Raw genomic sequence first — 20,814 nt, 5'->3', positions numbered from 1 at the left:
AGCTATTTATTCTGTTTACAACGTGTAATGAACATATCCACTTACATCACTATTGTAGCTTTGTGTATGGCTAAGTAACATGTAAAGCCTTGTATATATTCCTCATTACACATCTGCCAATAAACAATGCTGATTAAAAACAAAGGTCTTTATACAAAGCAGCTGAACTTTTACTATAACCCTGTGCTATGTTTGCCGTCTTTGCTGTGTTTTTTATGATGCAAAAAACAAATCCCGCACACGTGATATTTCCATAAATCAAAAGCGACAAGCCAGTTATTTCAAAAAAGCTTTATAATTTATTGGTCATACTATAATTGTATACACTTTTTATTAACAAACAATTATTTACAAAATAAAGCGTGGGACACAGGTTTACAATGCAGCCATGGTGTTCAGGTCTCCTTGTAGTAGTTGTTGAAGTTAATTCTCAAAAGGAAATCTTCCAGATGTGGCTGATAGCCTCGACTTACAAGTTTGGTTACCACTGGAGGGAAGAACAAAAAAGAAAACCTAGTGACATATCTGAATGGAATCGACCACTACACAAAACCTCCTCTATAATAATGCCATTTTACGTAAGGCTGCAGATTAGGAACTGTAGGAGAGTAGGAGGCCAGTACTACCTTTATATGGATCTTACCTTCAAAAAGGAAGTCGGAGTAATACTTGAAAGTGTTGTAAGACTGCTGCATCAGGCCAAAATTTGGGTGAGTAGCCATCTGCTTCCCTTTATCACAGTTCCATGGCTGTGAGATTAGCTGTATGCGGAACTTCAGAATAAGACTGAAAATGCTGTGAATAATATTCATTAGTGGGGCCGCTTTTTCAGTCATTAGTCCCCTGAGAAACAAAGGAAAAACAGTTTGAATGAAAATTAGCATCTCTGATTAATTTGTTAATACATATGAATAGTACTATCAAATCTGTAAAGTTCTCATCTCATATGGTAACTCTGTAATGGCTGTATTGGGACTTGGTCTACAACATGCTGCAAATATAACGGTCGTCACTACAGCCCTTCAGTTGGGTTCTGATATTTCACACTTGGTCCTAACCCAGCTAATGCACTGCACCTCCTAAAGAAATAATCTTACATTTTTCACAAAGAAACGTTAATTAACTAGTATAGTATATTACGATTATCCTAAAAAGACAGATCAGGTGTCTTACAGACCAGATATTGTATATCACAACTAAATGTTCATGGGAGCAGCTGCAAATTTATACCTTTTTATAAGCATATATTATACATATAATTGTTATACTATATATAATTAATACTTTAAACACACATATATAGCAATATTTTTTGTATTAAAGTAACTGCAGCAACAAATTGTGTACAACTGACATATTGGCCAATACACAAAACATTAATAAAAGCACTGGTTATACAGCTTTTACCTAAAAAGTGCCTTGTTGAGGTAATCAGCATGTGTCTTGTAAATTTCCTCCAAGTTGCTAACGGTACCCAGTTTGTTTCTAAACTCACACCAGGTAACATGCAGGATCTGGTTGGCGATATATCCCTGGATAACTTTAACAAAATGCTGCATCTCATGCCGGTAAAGCTGGAGTTGCCGATGCTGGACAGAGGAAGATGCCTTGTTCACCAACGCTGCGAAGAGACCAAGAAATGAGCATGAAAGTGAAAAAGTACAGTACAGAAAACATACTGCTAATGCAGGACCTAATGAAAATCCATAGTGTATTAAAACATTATGCTTTACCCCCATTAGCCCCATGTTTCTTATTGATCTATACAGCACCAACATACAGTATGTCAGGTATGGGTCCACAGCCTTACCAGTCCTTTTCAAGTGAAACCAAACATCTCTTAATGTCCACACCATGTGCTTCAGCTGAAGTAGAAACGAGAAGATCTTATTGTACTTGTTCATACAGGATTCTGTTATGACAATATTCAGAGGCCAACCAATCTGCAAGAGAGAAGAAATAACATTTGCAGCTATAGTAGGTATAGTAGGTTCAGTTAAGCAGTCAACAATGGCTACATTTGTAAAATCTAAGCTAGATGTCAGACCTTGACAAACCTTCCTGTGAGTATCTCTTTTAAGGGCAATGTTTTATTTATTACTAATATTCATCATACTTTGAAAAAGAAAATTAAAGTAGCTCACCTTGTATTTTAACTCCAAGCAACTTAAAGTATCAGGTGCTGTTGGTATAAACATTTCTGGAAGATATTTGAGTGCAAAAGAAAGATTGGATGCAAGATTTGAGTCCCCGTGCAGGCTATATTGCAGAGCTTTGTTCAATATGGAATTAAGAACCAAGGGAGTGAGCATCACACTTGGCGTTTGTCCCGATCCAAGCTGCAGAAGAAAACGTTCATCAAAAGTGTGGTACAAGATGTATTTTCTATATGAATTTGTTCTGACCCGGTTGAAGTAGCTAATCGTATATTAATAATACAGTTCAAACCTTAGTTTAAAAAAACAGATGTAATGCCTTATAAAGTGGTTAAAATTGAACATTAAGATGAAGGAGAAACCTCTCATTTGGTCCCTGCCTGACCTTTGTTCTTGCGGTAATAATATTATATTTATCCCTGCAAACTGCCTCCTTTACCTTGGAAAAGTATTCATTTTCCTTATAGGATTATTGTAATAGAATGAAACACTGTAATAGAATGAGTGTAGATTAGCACATTATTCATCATTCACTCATCTAAAGCTGATAACAGACATTGTCTGTATTTAGTGGGAACTGCTGTTTAGGAAGAAAAGAAGACCACATTACCTAGACTACATTGGAAGTGGCCTGGGGAGATTACGGGGGTTCACACTGATGCACAAATTAAAACCTCCTGGGAGAAAAACTGGAAATAAAACAGTGCCATATAACAGCATATAATTATTTCCCTTGTTTGTTGCTGTTAATACAGAAATCTAGTCTGCCCATTTGTCTTGATTTAAAAATTCAGATTTACCTTTTCAAATAACAGGTCACTGAGAGACTGTGCAAACTCGCCATCTTCCATCAGTAGAAAATGTCTTATTGCTTCAAAATGCTTCTCCATGTTCAGTTCCACAAAATAGTAATCCACTATGGCTTTATTTACAAGAGACACACTGGAGAAACAGAAGTAAACATTGAACTCATGTAGCTTTTCATACCAAACCAGCTAGTTAAACCGACTTAAAAGCCTGCTTTCTGCAAAATTAGTTATTGATCAATGTTATAGTCTACCAATGCAAATGATTAAACTTTCAAGAGAAAAGCTCTAAATCTTAAGCTATGCATCGTTTGTATTTCAACTCTACAATAATGTGATGTGACTGCACAATGTTAGCGTATCTGGCCAATTTTCTATGAATTAGTACAGTGGAAGATATTAGCCATTTTTAGCACAGGCCTAATACAAACTGCTGAATCAGAAATTGGCAGAAGTAATGTATTCGCAAGGTTATATGTTTAAGAAATCAGACTCTGAAATGAGAATGCCCTATGAACATACATCTGTTTTTCTTAACATTAGGACCGCTGTGTAGAACAAAGTTGTATATCCATCACTTAAGTATTTCATATTATTTGTATGTTAATGTATGTATGAATATACGTTTGTACATAATGAATATTAATATTTTATATTAATGTATATGCAGGAATATATGTTTTAAAATGCATATAATCAAGTGTGATAATATTATATTACTTAGTGCATGGTGAACTGAATCAAAAGGAGAAGTTATTAATTTTTGTCCGTAAGGCTTATTATACATATTTACATTATAAGTTTGATTAATTTTATAGGGTTTGTGGGTATAATATAGTACCATTTAAAAACATGTTAACACGTTTCAGTTTTATAAATATCTTCTGGACTTGATCACTTTGCTGCCATCTGGTGGCTTAAATTATTCATCACATTATGTTAGTCAGTCGCTATGGTGATGCGAATCAGTGATTACCTTAAATGTGTTACTTGCTGGTATAATATATTCAAAAATTGAAGGAACGAACAAAAATATTACCGGAAATTATTTGGAAAATCGACTATTTAATTCAGGTCGAGCATTGATATTAAAACTAATTAATGTAGAGATCAGACTTGTGTATAATGATTGCATTTGTTTTCCTTTATAGCGCTGTCTTATAAGTATTCATTATTCCATTCTGTGAACGAAAGTGTGATGTAGGGTTAATAAACTCCTCAATGCTTAACCAATTACAATTGGTTAAATTGACGTCTCGATGATTTGGGAGGAGTTTCACCTTAACACCTACACACGTAAGGGTGCTTTTAACGTTTTATTTATTTTGTATTTATTTATTAGATGGAATGTGAAAAATTTGTCTGTGCAAAAGACGGCGTTAAGCATATGCCTGTGTAGTCACACAGCGAGGGGGCGCTGAGATTTTCTGCTCGACATTTGGTATTGAATCTTATTTTCTGGGAACTACAGACTAGAGCCCTGCGCGGGACTGCTTTTTTAATCCTGCTCCCGCTGATTTTTGTCCAATCCCGCCCACCTCCTTACATGAACTGCAGATTTCCCGCGCAGTCCCGCAAGGCTGCCCTCGAGTTGCTCCCTCACAGCATCTCTTCTCTTGCTCTGCCCAGGAACAAGGCGGAGTCACGGGAAGTGACAACACATCACGTGACTCTGTTTAGTTCCTGGGCGGAGCATACATGTGTGAAAGCAAAATGACTACGACCCTTAATGATGTCTTTAATAGTCATACTCACTGGGATACCATGGGAGCAGTGACAGAGTATTTCATCAGCACTGGCAAAGACAGAAGTTCAATGAGCTGCACGGCGCTTTCATCTGTAGCTGAATGAATGTCAGGATCCATAGGGAAGGCGAACTGTCGGGGCATAATGTGGCTCAGCGGATGTGAAACTGGAGGCTCCGCTGTAGAAAGTCAAATGATTTTTCAGTTACTTATTTTGAATTGTAGAAATTGTAATTTGCAGAACAGCTCCCTAATTTCCAAAGCCACTTACACATTATTTCGTAACGGTCTTGGTATTTTTCCAGGCAGTATTTGGCTGCCAAGGCCTTAAGATAATTTTGTTCTTTCTCCCATGTGACATCGGCAGCACAAGCGTCCTCTTCTGCAGGATTACACGCACTGGGTGGGTGCCCTGAATTTAACTCAATGACGCTTGGCCCTCCTTCCTGGCAGGCAGAAGCACCATGCTAGGGGAACAGCGATAAAGACAAGGGCAGGCACATTAAAATATGAAAATAATCACCAACACATTTGCAGACAGTGTAGCCCCAGTTTAGGGGGAGGTTTAGGGAGAAGTTATTTTCTAATGCACTCGAGTTTTGTTCTCTTACAAGTTTGCTAGTTTAACATCCATGCTCAGATATCATACTTGCCATACTCCCAGAGACTTCAATAGAGTTCTACAGAGCATGCGCAGAATTTATTCTTTGCGTCTCCGTGAATTATCACTGCTTATGTGACTCTAAAGTCCTTTCTTGGACCAATACAGACATATCCATTTTTCTTGATTACATGCATTTTTTTTTTTAAACTGAGAGTGAAGTAACAGGCATGTAAGGAAAAATCATATAATCGGCTAAACAAATGAAAATGGGTTACTTAAATTGTAAATTAGCAGAGTAATGATTTACCTGGCCATCAGCGAGGGAGCTTGAAGAAACAGGCACTTGGCCCTCATTTGGATTTTCTATCATTGAAACAAAAACAATGTTAAAGGTTAAAAAGCAATGATTTCAGATACATACATGCTTGTACAGGAGACTACTTTAGTAATAGAATGGGAGGGGAGCCAACAAGGGCCCTACAAAGCTTTCATTTGGGAAGATTCCGATTCGACTTGCTCCGAGCAGGCTGATTTTAAGATATCTGCTGGCCACAGGGGCTAGTAATGTTTCCCATTCACATCACAAGATGGCGCATTCAACACTGGGCTCAGTTTATGAAACAATCTGTAAATTTACAAATTGAGTTTATTTTTCTGTCGCTAACTGTCATTTCTAATACTACGTAAAGATGCCATTTAAAAGTTTTGCTTAGCTTACAGCTTGTGCTCCCAAAATTTAAATAAACACAGTTGAAGTTCAATGAATACAAAGTGGAAAGACAGTGGGTACTGGCTGCTGCTAGATGAACTTCAAGTAGGTAAGGAGAATGAATTTAAAAGTCTGTAAGTTGAGCTAAAAACGAGAGACAACATTATGTTATGCAGTTAGAATAGATAGGAGGAGGAAAGTCAAGACAAATGATTACATTTCTACAATTAACTGTAATAATGCACAGTTGCATTTATTTATTCCAGAATCCTGAGTGAATATAAAGTGGACTGCAAAGTGCTTCTTTTTTAATGCTGAGCTGTTCCTTTAATAAACTAAAGGTATCCACAGTCATTTTCTTTACTATAGAGTCAACGAAAGTAAGAAACCGCAAATGTACCTGCTATATCTTCTGCCTCGTCTTCTTCAGGGCTAGGTGACAAAACAGTTACAGCATCAGATGAATCTGTATGCTCTGAAGTTTGTTCTTCTGCTCCATCAGCCCCTTTTGATTTATTTTCAATTATCTTGTTGGTGTTCGATTTTTTGCCATACATTAAATATTGAACTGTAGAGTCCGATGAATGACCAAATTCAGATTTCTGCACTCCTTTTACATGGATGTCTGAGGAGTATCCCTCTTCAATACTAGAATGAGACACATGACCAAAGGCGCTATGGCGGGGTTTTCCTGGCTCAACATTGGAAACATATTCTCCAACTTGTATATGTGACTGTGAAGCATGTCCGTGAATATTCCATCGAGGCCGCAAACTTTCAACTTCAGAAACATTCTCTCCGATTTTAATATTGGCGTCTGACGCGTGCCCATGGATGTTCCATCTTGGTCTTGAAGGTTTCACATCTGAAACATTCTCCCCAACCTTAATGTTTCCTTGTGATGCATGCCCATGAATATTCTTCCTGGGGAGCTTTGATTCTACATCAGAGGCATACTGCCCTACCTTAATATGTCCTGAGGAGACATGGCCATGAATATTACACTGAGGCTGGCCAGGATCCACATCAGACACATACTCACCAATATTCATGTGAGAATCAGAGGAATGGCCATATGCGCTAGCCTGATGATGGAAAACTTTGATATCCGGAACATAGTCTCCAATTTTAATAGCTGAATCTGATGCATGTCCATGAATATGCCAACGAGGCCTTGAATGTTGCACGTTAGACACATCTTCCCCAACTTTAATACTTTCTTGTGAAAGCCGTGTAAATGCCACAGGATTAAGGACTGTATTAAAATCATACACATTTTCAGACAGGGAACTTAACTCTCTAGTCTCTGGAACCTCGGATTGTGAAACAGGCTGGCTATCTGGTGTCTCTGTGGCATTAGTAATCTCTGAACCTATATACTTTAAAGCATCCTCAACAAGGGACTGCTCTACATTCAGTTCAACTTGCTGTGTCACATTAGGTGATCTAGGAAGAAAGTCAGCAATGTCCACATCAGGGGTGCAAAGACTAGACTCAAATGAATGTCTATCTAATGATGGACCTATATTGCCCCCTCCACTTGCACATTCTGAAGGTAAGCATAGATTTTCTTGTTGCGAAAGTAAAGTCAATATTTCCTTATTTTCACCAATAAGAATTTCTCCATTATTAGGGGTCAAGTCTGAAGACTCTGTAGTTGATAGCTATAAAAAAAAGCACACCAGAACATGTTGATAATACCAGCACACCATAAAACAGTCTAGTTAAATAATATTAATATATTGGGAACACATTACTCAAAATGCATCTTACACATTTTAGTGGGCGGCGGTTCTGAGTATATTTTAGCTAACATTTTAAAAATAACTGCTAGCATTTGTCGAGCAAAACTGACTATTGGCTCATTAAAAATATTACCATTTCTACTTGATTTGGATTATAATGCTACTATCTAAAAATAACATAACTGACACAACACGAACAATAAAAAGATACAGTAATCTGCTCTGTAACCAAAATAAGAGGTGCCAATCATGTCTCGTTCCCATGCCTGAATATTATGTGCACGATCAATGTGGATATAACACAAAGGAGCTTTATGAGATGTCCAGTACATAACACAGCACAGACTCTGAGACTGAGAATGTTAGAAGAAGAGACCATAGTCTAAAACTAGAGGGTCAGACGTTTAGATGTAATGTAAAGAAGTTTTCTTTTACCGAGAAGCTGGTAGATAAATGGAACAGCCTCTGACCAGAAGTGGTAGGGGCTAATACATAAAGGGATTTTAAACATGCATGGAATGGATATACACCTATTCTGAACCTAAGACAAGACCAATTACTTATTAAGGTTGTATTCTCTACAGTCAAATTCTATGTTTGTGTTTCTAGACACTGCTCCTTAATTGACAAGAGAGACTCTAGACTCATCAGTCATCTCTGTACATTAACAACTGCTACCCTGATGGTACTTGTGTCCCGAACATTATCACAATGCAAACCTACTCTGTGGCAATGTACTGTGTACCTACCTATCATTCTCTCAGTCAATTTTGTTACATGTAAGCCTCAGACCCTCTTAGTTTTAGTTTCCAACCTCTTGTTCTAACATTTCTCCTCCATTGAAATTAACTTCCCTGTACTTTCTTGAGTTCCTCCATGCATGTTTCTCTCATACCCCTCTCATTCTCTTCGTTCCACCAAGCTATACATATTAAAATTATTACCACCATTCACAAGTCTGGCACAACCTTCAGTTACGCTTGTGTCTTGCACCTGAAGATCCTAAATGTAAATATAAATACCTAGAATACATATTTCTAAAAACAAATCCAACCTGAACACCACAAAGAGGACTTGTGTTTTCTGGGCAGTCTTCTTTGGTCTTGACAAGTGGTGAATTATCCATTTTTTCTCCAGGTGCTCCTACTGGATTTTGTGCCAGTAACACCTAAAAAAACCCACAGATGAATAGATATAAACACATCTCACGGACGCTATTCCAAGCAGTCAATTGTGTATGTAAGCAACTGGCAGAATGTAATTACACTACATACAAACAAAATCTACGATAGACAGATGAAATACTACACACCTGCAGTTGCTTTTCCTCTTCCGAGAAAAAATTCAGTCTAGTAGTTTCAAGCCTATGACGCTGGAGCTTCCAGAGCGCCTTCTGTTCTTTCCGAGTTGCCTCCTCAGATAACCTGCTGTAATGCTCAATAAGCTCCTGCCTACACATATAGAATAGAACTATCATAAATAGCAATTCACAAAACTACACAGGGGGAAAAAAGTGTTGTAAATAAATGTTGAAACAACCTCCCTAGCATACTTCGAGAAAGCTACAGGATGATCAAGTGCTCCGCTGCATATTAAACTCAGTTTTTTGTATTTTTTTCCCTACATCAATAAAATGTACCCTATGTCAAAAATGAAGAACTAGTTACTGATGATATATGATACAGACATCACAAATTTGGTTTATGTTCCAAACAATTTTAAGCTGATATTCGTAATAAATATACAGATATATATCTATCCGGATAAAAATTATTATTACATACACAACCCAGGATATCTTGCCATGTCTCACGCTGCTGTTTCTAAAACCGATATCTTCAGAAGTCGGTGATAAAAATCAAATGTGTTTTATTTCACATACATATTACAATTGTGTCATGTTTTTCTCTGACTGGATATGTGAAAGTGAAGAAAAATCTGTAAATTTCCAGTCGGTACAATTCCCTACTGGGGCAGGGGCATGCTAATGCAGGCAATCATTTCCTGAATCTGTCCTCCCAGTCCTTAAGCATACTTTTTCTGGGATTTATTATGAGATTTTAGATGGAAAACATGCCGTAAGCCCTTGCATATTGGACACATATTCACTTGGACCATTTAGAAAGATTTCCAGGACAACATCCCCCAGGCAGCCAGCAACAGCGGTCCTGCTGCCGATTGCGCTGGGGAATGAAGAGAGACAAAATATTGTGTTTGAGGGGTTAAAGCTAAGGGGTTAAAGCTAAGGTATTTGACACAGCAATCAATATTTAAGTGATGTGCAAAAAATTACTTTGCTTTTGCCTCCAGTTCTTCTTCTAACGCCTTCAACCTTTGCTCACGATCACGCAGCTCTCGGGCGTAGCTGAAATCATCATCAGCCTCTTCTTGTTTCACCGCAAGTCTCCTCTGCGGTAACAAAGACAAACAACACATTTTCATATACTGATTCTTCCTTACTTTTATGGCGACAACTCTAGGTTAGATTAGCCTTTTCATTATGCACGGAACAGTACAGACCACAGAAAATCAAAAAAGGCCAAAGCACTGTAGGTGGCTGACATAGATCAAGCATCCACCGACTCTATCTTATCAGTCACAACAAGAAGATGGCCCGGCACTCCTACAGTGTGAAGGGCTAGGGTTAGTTCTAGATCTAATTTTCCTGAGCAATTGCTTTAAAGGGACAGAAGCATGTCCCAAACATGGATTGTGAATTAAAACAAATACCTCTTGGTCTTTCTCATATTGATCTTTTAACTTCTGAAACAACTCTCTCTTCTTTGTATCCAGGTACGCCCTTTCTGCCAATTTCTGATCTGTGATCAAAATGAAGAGAAAAATAAGTGTGTTATAAAAAATAAATAAAAATAAAATAAAAAAAATATTTCACAACTATCTGATAATAAAATGAATGATACCTTTGAACGTTTCCAGGATTTTCTCAGTTGCCGCACGAGCCTGGATTATTAACTCATGCTTGGCAATTTCAGCTTGTAAATTCTAAATAAAAATAGTAAACTGTGATGTAAAAAAACCCTATTATTTTAGATACATATCCATATGAACATAAGTAACATGAAGTGTTGGATATATGCCCCATAGCGCCATTGCTTACTTTACATTGTGAGGGAGTGGCACTTAATCCATTGTACAACCAGTTTAACCCACTTCTTTGTGTTGTTACAAATATTCAGAAGCAAAATCAGGGTCACCTGACCACCCCCTTTCACCCTTTTTTTCATAATCTATTCATATTGAGGTCTCGCGTTGTACTGTTCACACAGTTCCCATGCACTGCTGTTGGAACACTTAAACTTCATATTTGAAGCTTAGTGACAATTCTGCTAACAGAAATAAGTGAAAGTATTGTTTTGTGGTTTCGGCCTGCCACAAAGACAGTGGAATCTTTTAGGATTAACTCCTCTGTTAAGGTGTGTCGTAGGTCACATACATTCAAGTGCTTTTGTTTTATTACCGATGGGGATTTACTTCACAACATACGCAATCAACAAATACCAACTCAGCCAAAAGAAACAATTAATATATTTCATATCCAAGGCTACAGGTGAAATCGGGCCTTACTTTCTCCTCCCTGCTGATGGAGCTATATCGCGCTATTCGTTCCATTCGGGCCACATAAACAGCACAGTCTTTTTCCATCTCTTTCAGCTCTTCTAGGGAGAATGTTATACATATTCTTGGTACTGGGATATCAGACCAGCAAATGTAATGCTGTAAAAAATTAAAAACAAAACAAAAAAACAAACAAACAAACAAGTAAGTCGGTTAGCATTACAACTCACATTCATGTGCAACACAACTCAGTGACAACAGTAGACAAACATACAAAACTGTGCTATAGACATCGTATTTTTTTGTCATCCTAGTCTGGATGCATTTTTACTATGAGTTGTTTTTTATTTGTTAACTCAACATTGACATTTCTGTCAAAAAGTTGAGTTAGCATTCCAGTGTTACCCAGAATATGATGGCGCTATATAAAACAAAACAACAATAATTCAGCCTTCCCCTCTTTATTGGTTAAGCTACTAGGAGTCAGTCTGAAACAATATCTATACAATTTTGATTAAGTTAAACGTCAACATGAGATCACTTGACACTAAAGAGTATGTCCGTAAAATACTATGGCCTTAGGGCTCACTCTGAACATACAGCATACACAATCTTACCTTGGGGCAGCACAGTTTCAACAGGTTTATGGTTTTCCCACAAACATAGATCTCATTAGCAAGGTGCTTCAAAAACACAGGAACACAGTCTTCCACGTCTTTGGAAATTAAACTGTATCCATGGGTCCAATATCGTCTATCTAATAAACATGATATACCAATGTTAGGAGTGCATGTGGATGTGTAAGCAACACAAAACAAAAAAAATGTGAACTATACCTCTAAACCCAAGGAAGTCTTCATTTACACGAATCATAAACTCTCCGCAAACATCCCTGAAGACACCACTGTATACCCAATCATAGATAAACCTGAACAAATAAAACAGTGGTCAGTCCAAATATCCAACAGAAAATTGATCCTGTGTTCTGAAATCATACATCCATAAACATAAGACTGTTCACATATTGCATGTGTTTAACCTGTCTAACATAAGTTTGGTGACAAATGTAAATCAAATCAAAGTCCAGGGGAGTGAATATGCTTGTAGCATTTAAGGCAAGCATCTTATTAACCTACCACTTCCATCATATAGTTATAGGGTAAGGAGTGATCGTTTTACAGATGTCTCTGTTTTATAATCCAAAACATGACCTGAGCAGCAGGCACAGACTGCACTTCTCGATCCACATTAGTACGCAACAAGTGAACATATAGCTTATTTTAATTTTGTATACAGAGAGGGTGGTAGATAAGTGGAGAAGTGTCCCAGCAGAGTTTTTAGAGACTAACACAGTGAGGGAATATACACATGCATGAGATAGGCATAAAGCTATTTATGAATCTAAGATGAGACCAAGGTCTGATTAAAGTGTGAGTCCTTATATCAGGAAAAACAGGCAGACTAGATGGGCTGAATGGCTCTTATCTGCTGTCAGATTCTATGTAAAGCTGCCAATTTGGTGGAGCTTTCCTCATGAAGGGTATATATACGTTTACCTTGTGTATGGCTCACAGCTAGTTTTTAGCAAAGACAACAGGACTGGGTAATTTTCATTGCTGCTGTTTTCAAGAGCCTCTTTGTATAAATATGAAAGTAATTTCACTCCCTGAAAAGAAAAAAAGAAAAAGCTGAACGAACAAAGAGAATATATTATGTTGCTCAGCACTTGTAAGAAAATAGGTAATTCAAGTACAATGATGTGTACAATCATATATCTCAAAACAATCACCACTATTTAAATGAACAAATTGTATGTTTTCTAGGTTTACAATTCTTGTCCGACTGACTCAATCAAACTCAAGTTTTAAAACTTGTTTTATTGAAATTTCTATCATATACAATAACAAGGCTTGGCTTTGTACGTGTGTAATCATCTATAGAAAGTAATAATATCTCCCTACTTCCCTGTAATGCACAGCATATAAGACACCAGACAGGCAATAACTCGTGCGGAATGTATAAGACAAAAAATACCATTTCAAATGATGTAATATCATCAGAAATGTATGCACAAGGAATAAACATGTTCATGGGAACATGTTAGTTGACCATGGCATTGCTTGTGAGCTATGTAGTTTAAATACAGCAATTATGCAAAGATCCTGCACCCTAGAAACATCTAAAGCCACAGCACCTCTATGAACGGCAAGAGCAGTTTACCTGCGTGAAGTAACCCAGGAACCACTCTAATAATGAATCTGAGAACAAGCATTTGACACCCTCAGATAGCCAGCAACATTATGATATAATAGGAAAAAGAACTTCAGAGAACATGCATGTATTGAAGAAGTTGTGACTGCCCCCTTGAAGTAGTCTTTGATGTCTCATCCTTTGATATGTTTCCTGGCAATCAGGTAAAATCTTGGTCGTTGGCTGGCTTTGTCTAATTGGCTCCTCAGTAAGTTTACTAACAAACATCATTGGATTTTCTAGCTACATCTTATGGCTAGAATGTGGGAGAGGACCCCCTCAATTCTCTCATTATTTTGTTCTACTATATAGTCCATTTTCATCATGGTGTAGTTGACAGCTATGTAAAAGGCTAGCAATTCTCAATAATTCGCAACCTTTAAAATTTCCACTATTATCTGTTTCTTTGCCACTACTGTAACACATCTGTAAGGACAATGATTATCAATTACCAAGTACAAATAAAAAAGGGTTATCTTAAAGTAAAGCCACAGTATCATAAGCTTGTTATGAATGCAGGCATTTAGGATTGTTGCATTAAACATTAGCTTCAGTATTCAAACTATAAAGCAGAATTATAGTTATTGTAAATTTAATTTACAGTATAACATTTGTGAAGATGATTGAATAGCAAGGAAGAGTGTTGAAGTGCATCAAGACACTTACCGTAGGAAACAATGTGTTGTTTCCCCTGTTTGCCCCAGCGCAAAGTGTCCCAACACAGCACAGCTCGGCCAAGTACCTGAAAACAAGTTGTGTGTACAAGTTAAGGCCAACATCCAGATGATATCGGAGTCTATAATATTTCCTTAAATGCATAGGGGAATAAAAAATTTGCATCAAATTTATGTATTACATTAGCAAGGTGTATTATAGTTATGGCTTATACACTATATGACCAGAAATATGTGGACCGCACTCCTAATTATTGAGTTGAGGTATTTCAGTCACATCCATTGCTAACAGGACTATAATATCAAGCATATTGGCAGCCATCTCCATAGACAAACATTGGCAGTAGAATGGGTTGCACTTAAGAGCTCAGTGACTTTAAATGTGGCACCTTTGCCACAAGTCAGGTTGTGAACTTTCTGCCCTGCCAGATCTGCCCCAGCCCATTGTAAGCGCTAGTATTGCGAAGCGGAAATGTTTAGGAGTATATATATATAATGATATTCGTGGTCGGGCTTACAGTGTGGGCAACATAGTGTAAGTTGGAGAATGATTAGGAAGAACAGCAGTATCAGAAAGTAAGATATGGAAGAAAGGTCAGTTTGTTGCATTGCGGTGAAAAATCTAGGTGGTGATGGCTGGCAAGATGGCAAGCCAGTTTAGAGGGCTCATCCTTAAGGGGGTAAATGTAATAGGAGCGGAGGGGGTTTCTGGCAGAATGTCTTAGCAGGGCTGTATAAGAGAGCTTTAAATAGACTTCCAGCCCTTCCACAAATGTAGGCAACACCATTTACTTATAACGGCTATCCAGGCCACGTTTTACAGTCACATACTCTAAGTGGGTTCAATTATTAACAGAAGCACTTGAAAACAAAAATATTCAATTATCTGGACAAACTGCAGTATGGATTTACCTTAACTGGCGTCCTAGTTTTCGGAAGAGGAAACTGATTGTGAGCAAACTTAACGTTGCAGGAGTGGATAAAACGCATGCCCGATAATACTGTAGGTATTTTCTAAGGCCACTTGTGAAAGCCTGAAATCAAAAAAAAAAAAAAAAAAACACGAAAGTGAGAAAATATATTGGTTTACAAACCATTGCAATGTGGCGTGTTGGAGATGTTCATATGAGCCATCAACTGTCAATATTCTGTAAAATCAGGTCAGATGGGTAAATTCACCTATGCAAGATGGTTTTGCAAGTTTGATTTTTATTTCATTATTGACTTTATGCATGGATCAAAAGTCAGACTTGTGAATTTATTAACACCCAGTTCACCATTCTCAGGGGACTCATGGGAAAAAACACCAGGGCCCCCAGCTGGATCGGAGTTCCATGGAAACACTTACAGTGAAATCAATGGTGATTGCAAGGTACAGGAGATTCTCTCGGGGAATGGTAAATTTGCTTAACTCTTTCCCTCATGATAGATCTATGAGCTTAGAGTCATTAAATATACAATAAATTAATTAAATCATAAGTCACGAACGACAGAATATTCTTTGCCTGTTGGCGAGGGAATGCTCTAGGTTAGTTACATAATGTTTAATGATAATGCCCTAATTGGGCACACAAAATGCCTGCGGGATATGGTGTCTTGTGAGTTAAATTTGTTAGGTGTATGCTTTGGTGTGCTTCTATCCCATATTACTGAACAGTACGTTGTGTGACGATTTACACTACCTGAAACACAATGCCTTTGTTATGCGATGAGTCCAAAACAGTCCGTAAAGAGAAATGACTCAGTCTGATGTAAAAGGTTCCATATTCCCCAATTTGAGCCAAGAGATTGCTTATGTTGTCAGGAGATGTTCCGGACATGTATATTCCTTGTTTGACCACAAAAGCCTGAAGTGACTAAAAAAGAAAAATAAACCTAAATTTACCGTTTACGCGTCGTCAGTTTTGAAATCAAGGCTATGACATAGAATAAAAAAAGACACCATGCAGGATGCCTAATAATGCTTCTGTCTACAATCAATTTCTAATGTGCAAACTGTTCATAGTAGAAGCTGTGCTCAATTACCTGATTAAAGGAAAATGTAGTGGATACAACACCAATGAGGGCATTGAGAACATCATTCACAAGCTCCGATTCTCTAAGCATGACAAGGTGCGGTGGTTGTAAACCAGTATTGCTGAGGATCTGTAGCGCTCCCTCATGAAGTTTATACAGTTTGTCAAAAGCTTCTCGTCCAGCCTCTGTAAAATAGGGATCTTCTCTCTTACCAGGTGGGCTGGAGAAACAACAGAACATGGAAATAATAAAAATGTGTGTACTTAAATCAGATGTCTGCCCACATTCACTAGGCTAGCTCACTCCTTCTTGCCTTAGAAGTTCAGCAAAAAGAATGTACTTCCCCAATTCATTGTTTATATTAGTATATATTGTTTAAATAAATATTCTTCCCACTAGACTTTAACCTCAACTCACTAACCTTTCAAAGGAAATTTAACACCATGCTGGAGTTTGAAAATACATAAAACAATAGGAATCATAATATCTATTTGGGGAATTCATTCATTAAAGAATACATATCTTTGTGTGGGGATAAAAGTAAAAGCATCTTTCATCTAGGCAGTGTTACTTTGGATCATTTCTTAAAGAAATATTGACGAAATGATGACAAAACATCTTCAATATTTCCTCAGGAAAAAATGCTCAATAAAACCCCCCAAACTCAAAGCAAGTCCACAAAAAGGCACAAGTCAGACACAATAGCTTTCTATGGAGAATATTTAACGGGTGAAATGAGAGGCTCTTTATTTATTTATTTTTTTGCTTATTTCTATGATTTCTTGATATTAACCCTTCTAATGATAATATTTGGATTAGTTTCACCATTGAAATAACCACTATGCTATGGATAATGAACTGAAGCATACCAGCCTATTCTTTCCCAGCAGCGACGTTTGCTGGGTCCATATGTGAGAACTGCCTCCCATAGGTCGATGTCAGGGGTCATGCTCGGCTCAGATTGAGAATCTGGAGTCATGTTCGACGCCGATTGGAAACCTTCATCTTCAGACTGGTCTATACTCTGTGGCACCTGAAAGACACAAAGAGGACCAAATTATATATATATATATAAATAATAAATGTGATAATGATGTGATCTTTTTCACAATGTAACAAGTACACAACCAACACATATTTACTTACCATGGTATACTAGGAAGGGAGTTGTGTTTCCATATATATTCATTTAAATAGAAAAATAATTATGAAATAATATAAGTAAATGATGGGGAATATCAGAACACATTAAAAGAAAGCTACACTAATCAGAAATTTCAGTACTTTTATTGTTATAAAGTCAAGTAGATAAAAATACACAAGAACTTAATTTAAGCATCGAACATTATAATCAATGAGTAACAAAGAAAAATAATCTACATACTTTAATAGCCAGGCCAGAGACATCAGCGCTGTCGGGTACAGGTGGAAAATCCAGCTTGATATCCATGTCATTTGTACGACTGTGAATGAGAGCTCCAAAAAGTGACACACGGGTTTCTTTTTCAAACCTATCACTGATGGGGTAGTTCTGAGAAAAAAGACCCATGGCTGGCAGCCCAGCTCCAGGAGCACCTTCCATGATCTGAAGCGTCCTGTGTACAGTGTTGCTTATTTCACACTCCTGGTGTGCCAGAAAGGTCCCAAGGTCAGCTTCGAATACACGAACATCATAATAATCATAGCCACTGTAGCATGGTTTTCTACCCACATACTTGTTGTTTTGAAAAAGGTCACGTTTTGGTGGAAGGACCTGAGGTGGCCCAGTTCCTGCAAGGTCTATCAAGAGCTCAAGGACAGAATAGGCATCTCCAACTTGTGCACCATTTAGCTTTTCAAGATGTTCTACAAGCTCTTCTAAGTGATCTGCTTCCGAGCTCATCCCACACATTCTCAGATTAAAAGATAACATTAGCATCTTGTTTTTCACAGGGAGCCTTGAGGAATTTGGTTGTAGTTGTCGGACTTCTTCTTGGAACAAATGGACAAAAAGGGTGTCATACGCCAGTTTCTTAAGACTCCGTTTGGCTTTATTCTTGCTTTGTTTTCTTCTGCCAAATCCATGATTGCATAGGAATCCTGCAATGTGGGACTCGCATAAGTCATTAAAGAGCTGAGTGATGCTGTTCATCTTGCTTGGAAGACTAACCTCTTTAGAAAAATGTTACTCTTCTTCTTCACAAACATGTGACATAGTTAATGGCAACATCTGTAAAATATTTAACAAAAAAACAAGTTCATTTTAAAATAAAACTTTGAGAGAAGGTTAATACTGACTTTGTACCAGTAGCCAGCTCACAACAAAAAACAATTTTAATTTTGTTGTAACATGCTGGAGATATAAATAATCACAGGATGATGATGAGGAGGAGTCGTCGTGTGCATTGCTATCCCTGGCATCTGTGTGAAATGAACTGTATGAACTATAATGAGCTGAATGTTATTCATTATTAGGCCTAATTAATAAGCTGGGAAGGGACATGGGTCACTACAAAAAATAGACACAGCTTTCTACATCAATATTAATAACAGTATCATTGTTAGAAACAACTGGGTGTCATATTTACAACACCAAGAGATGTGGTATGCTTACAGCCTTAGTATTAAGAGATGGGTGTGATAATATGTCCCTGTGATACTACCCACAGAACATACTACATCTGGAGACAAATATCACTTCTTAGTAAGCAGTAGAATGACACAGAACCTGTGTACACATGTTGTATCTTACAGCTTATAGGCGTTTCATGTAAATCGGGCCTGTAGGGATTGTGCCAGATGCCTTAAGACAAAATGCTGATTAACCATCAGCATTATCATTAATTAATGAGAAGAAAAATAAACATTACTTCTTTAATATGCTGTAATAAGATATGTACCATCCTTATAAAGCTGTTAAACACTACCAAAACTGAAGGGAACTAATTAGGGAAAAGTGTCTATTCTGTATTTACACATACTTAGCAAATTCCTTCCTTACTCTTCTTATACACTTGCTACGTCTAACCATACCTAAGGGTGGACTCGCTGTAAACATACGTCACGAAAATTATCTGTACGCCTGTATGTTAAACCTAATGTATGTATTATATGTATAGTCGCTCGCCGTCTCTGTATATATTGTTAATAAGCTGTGGAAAACATTTTTATATAAAACTGCAAAGTGGCACAATCACTAGTTACATACTAAGCTGTCATATTTTGCCGTTTTCCCGCTCTTACCCCCGCCTGCACATCTAACGATGACAGCTTCAGCATCGCTTTCACGCCGCAGTCAATAATCTACTTCCGCTTCCCGTCACAGTGCTGAGCTTCCGGGTGCTGCTGGTGGTTGCTAGGAAACTGGTGGGTGCTGCTCACAGAACGTAAACGATCTGTTTACTAGTATCGTATCCGCCCCTTGCAACTTCACTTATACTTCATGATAAACATATTTTCCACACACTCGAAACAGTAATGATACAGTAAATTACTATTTATTTAGGTGCAGACATATCACTTCTGGCGATTATGATGCTAGGATCTAAAATAATCTTGGGGTAAAGACCAATAATAACTGTGACTGTGCCCTGTGTGGTGCACCAAAAATTAGCGAAATTTCTATCCCTTTATACATGCATGTATATCAAATTTGCACCACTTGTATCAAGGCTGGCCTGTTGGGGTATGCAGTTGTCCCTGTCTCTGTAGCGGGAGACCCCTTCCTTTCACATACACTCACTTTTACCTGCACATGCTGACATCATACACTTACCATATACACACACACTCTCCTCTCTTCCCCCCCGCTAGCCACCCTGGGTTCAGCCATACATTGACACAAACACTCTTGCCAACAATAACACCCACACGCACACTAATACCAAATGCCAACATACCCTCATAACACCGCAAGGTGAGGGCTGGCAGCTCCTGGCCCAGAGGCAGGTAAAGCCAAGTGGCTCCATCAGCCTTATGCCCTTTCCGCAATAACACACATACATACTGGCATACATATTTACACACACTCAAACACAGTTGCACATCCATGCTAACACACACATTAATGTTAACATACGCTCGTGCTAACACACACTCATACATATCCATGCTCACACTTACACATGCACTCTCACTAAACATATTCACTCCCTCCCTTCGTACCCTTACACAGACATGCACTGATGCACTAACACGAAAAACGTACACAAATTAACTTCTTCTCACAGCTCTCCATCTCTCCCTTTCCCTTACAGTTCTTCCGTTCCTCTTGCCCCAGGTCTGCTGCTCTCTCTCTCCTGCTGCCTGGGTGGTCTCTCAAACTCCCCCTTACCTTGAGAGGAGCCATTTCTACATGCAGCTTGCACTGGGCACCTCAGTTAAGGAGGTACCTAGGAGCAGGACAGGTGGGAGCATGGGCCCTATTGTTATTATTATTATTATACTTTATTTCTAAAGCGCCAACAGATTCCGCAGCGCTGTAGAAGATAAAAGAAAATTTTACAGATAACGACAAGTACAATACAGCAAGTGACACACAGATACAAGATGAAT

General features: G+C 37.9%; 1 protein-coding gene across 1 annotated transcript; it reads right to left on the bottom strand.

Moving 5' to 3' along the window:
- Positions 1–276: 276 nt before the first annotated feature.
- TUBGCP6 (tubulin gamma complex associated protein 6) lies at positions 277–19,577 on the bottom strand. The gene is made up of 26 exons (XM_053463688.1): positions 19,504–19,577; positions 17,666–18,490; positions 17,151–17,314; positions 16,291–16,501; positions 15,948–16,121; positions 15,178–15,299; positions 14,258–14,333; positions 12,898–13,007; positions 12,178–12,269; positions 11,959–12,098; positions 11,351–11,500; positions 10,687–10,768; positions 10,496–10,584; positions 10,059–10,174; positions 9,078–9,216; positions 8,744–8,933; positions 6,421–7,671; positions 5,619–5,686; positions 4,979–5,174; positions 4,718–4,886; positions 2,957–3,098; positions 2,145–2,339; positions 1,811–1,943; positions 1,408–1,621; positions 644–843; positions 277–487 (listed from the first exon to the last, which is right to left on the bottom strand). The coding sequence occupies exons 2-26, from the start codon at positions 18,410–18,412 to the stop codon at positions 396–398; spliced, it is 5,262 nt and encodes a 1,753-aa protein (XP_053319663.1). The 5' UTR covers positions 18,413–18,490; positions 19,504–19,577; the 3' UTR covers positions 277–395.
- Positions 19,578–20,814: the final 1,237 nt, after the last annotated feature.

The sequence above is a fragment of the Spea bombifrons genome, chromosome 4 (assembly GCF_027358695.1).
Source record: "Spea bombifrons isolate aSpeBom1 chromosome 4, aSpeBom1.2.pri, whole genome shotgun sequence".
NCBI lineage: Eukaryota > Metazoa > Chordata > Amphibia > Anura > Pelobatidae > Spea > Spea bombifrons.
This window is presented reverse-complemented; position numbering and strand designations above follow the sequence as displayed.

Excerpts from the sequence above, each read along its gene's own strand:
- TUBGCP6 (XM_053463688.1), bottom strand. The coding sequence starts at position 18,412 with ATGAACAGCATCACTCAGCTCTTTAATGACTTATGCGAGTCCCACATT. Across the intron at positions 11,501-11,958 it reads TGAAACTGTGCTGCCCCAAG|CATTACATTTGCTGGTCTGA; the intron begins GTAAGATTGTGT and ends AATTTTTTACAG. Across the intron at positions 8,934-9,077 it reads AAGAGGAAAAGCAACTGCAG|GTGTTACTGGCACAAAATCC; the intron begins GTGTGTAGTATT and ends GGGTTTTTTTAG.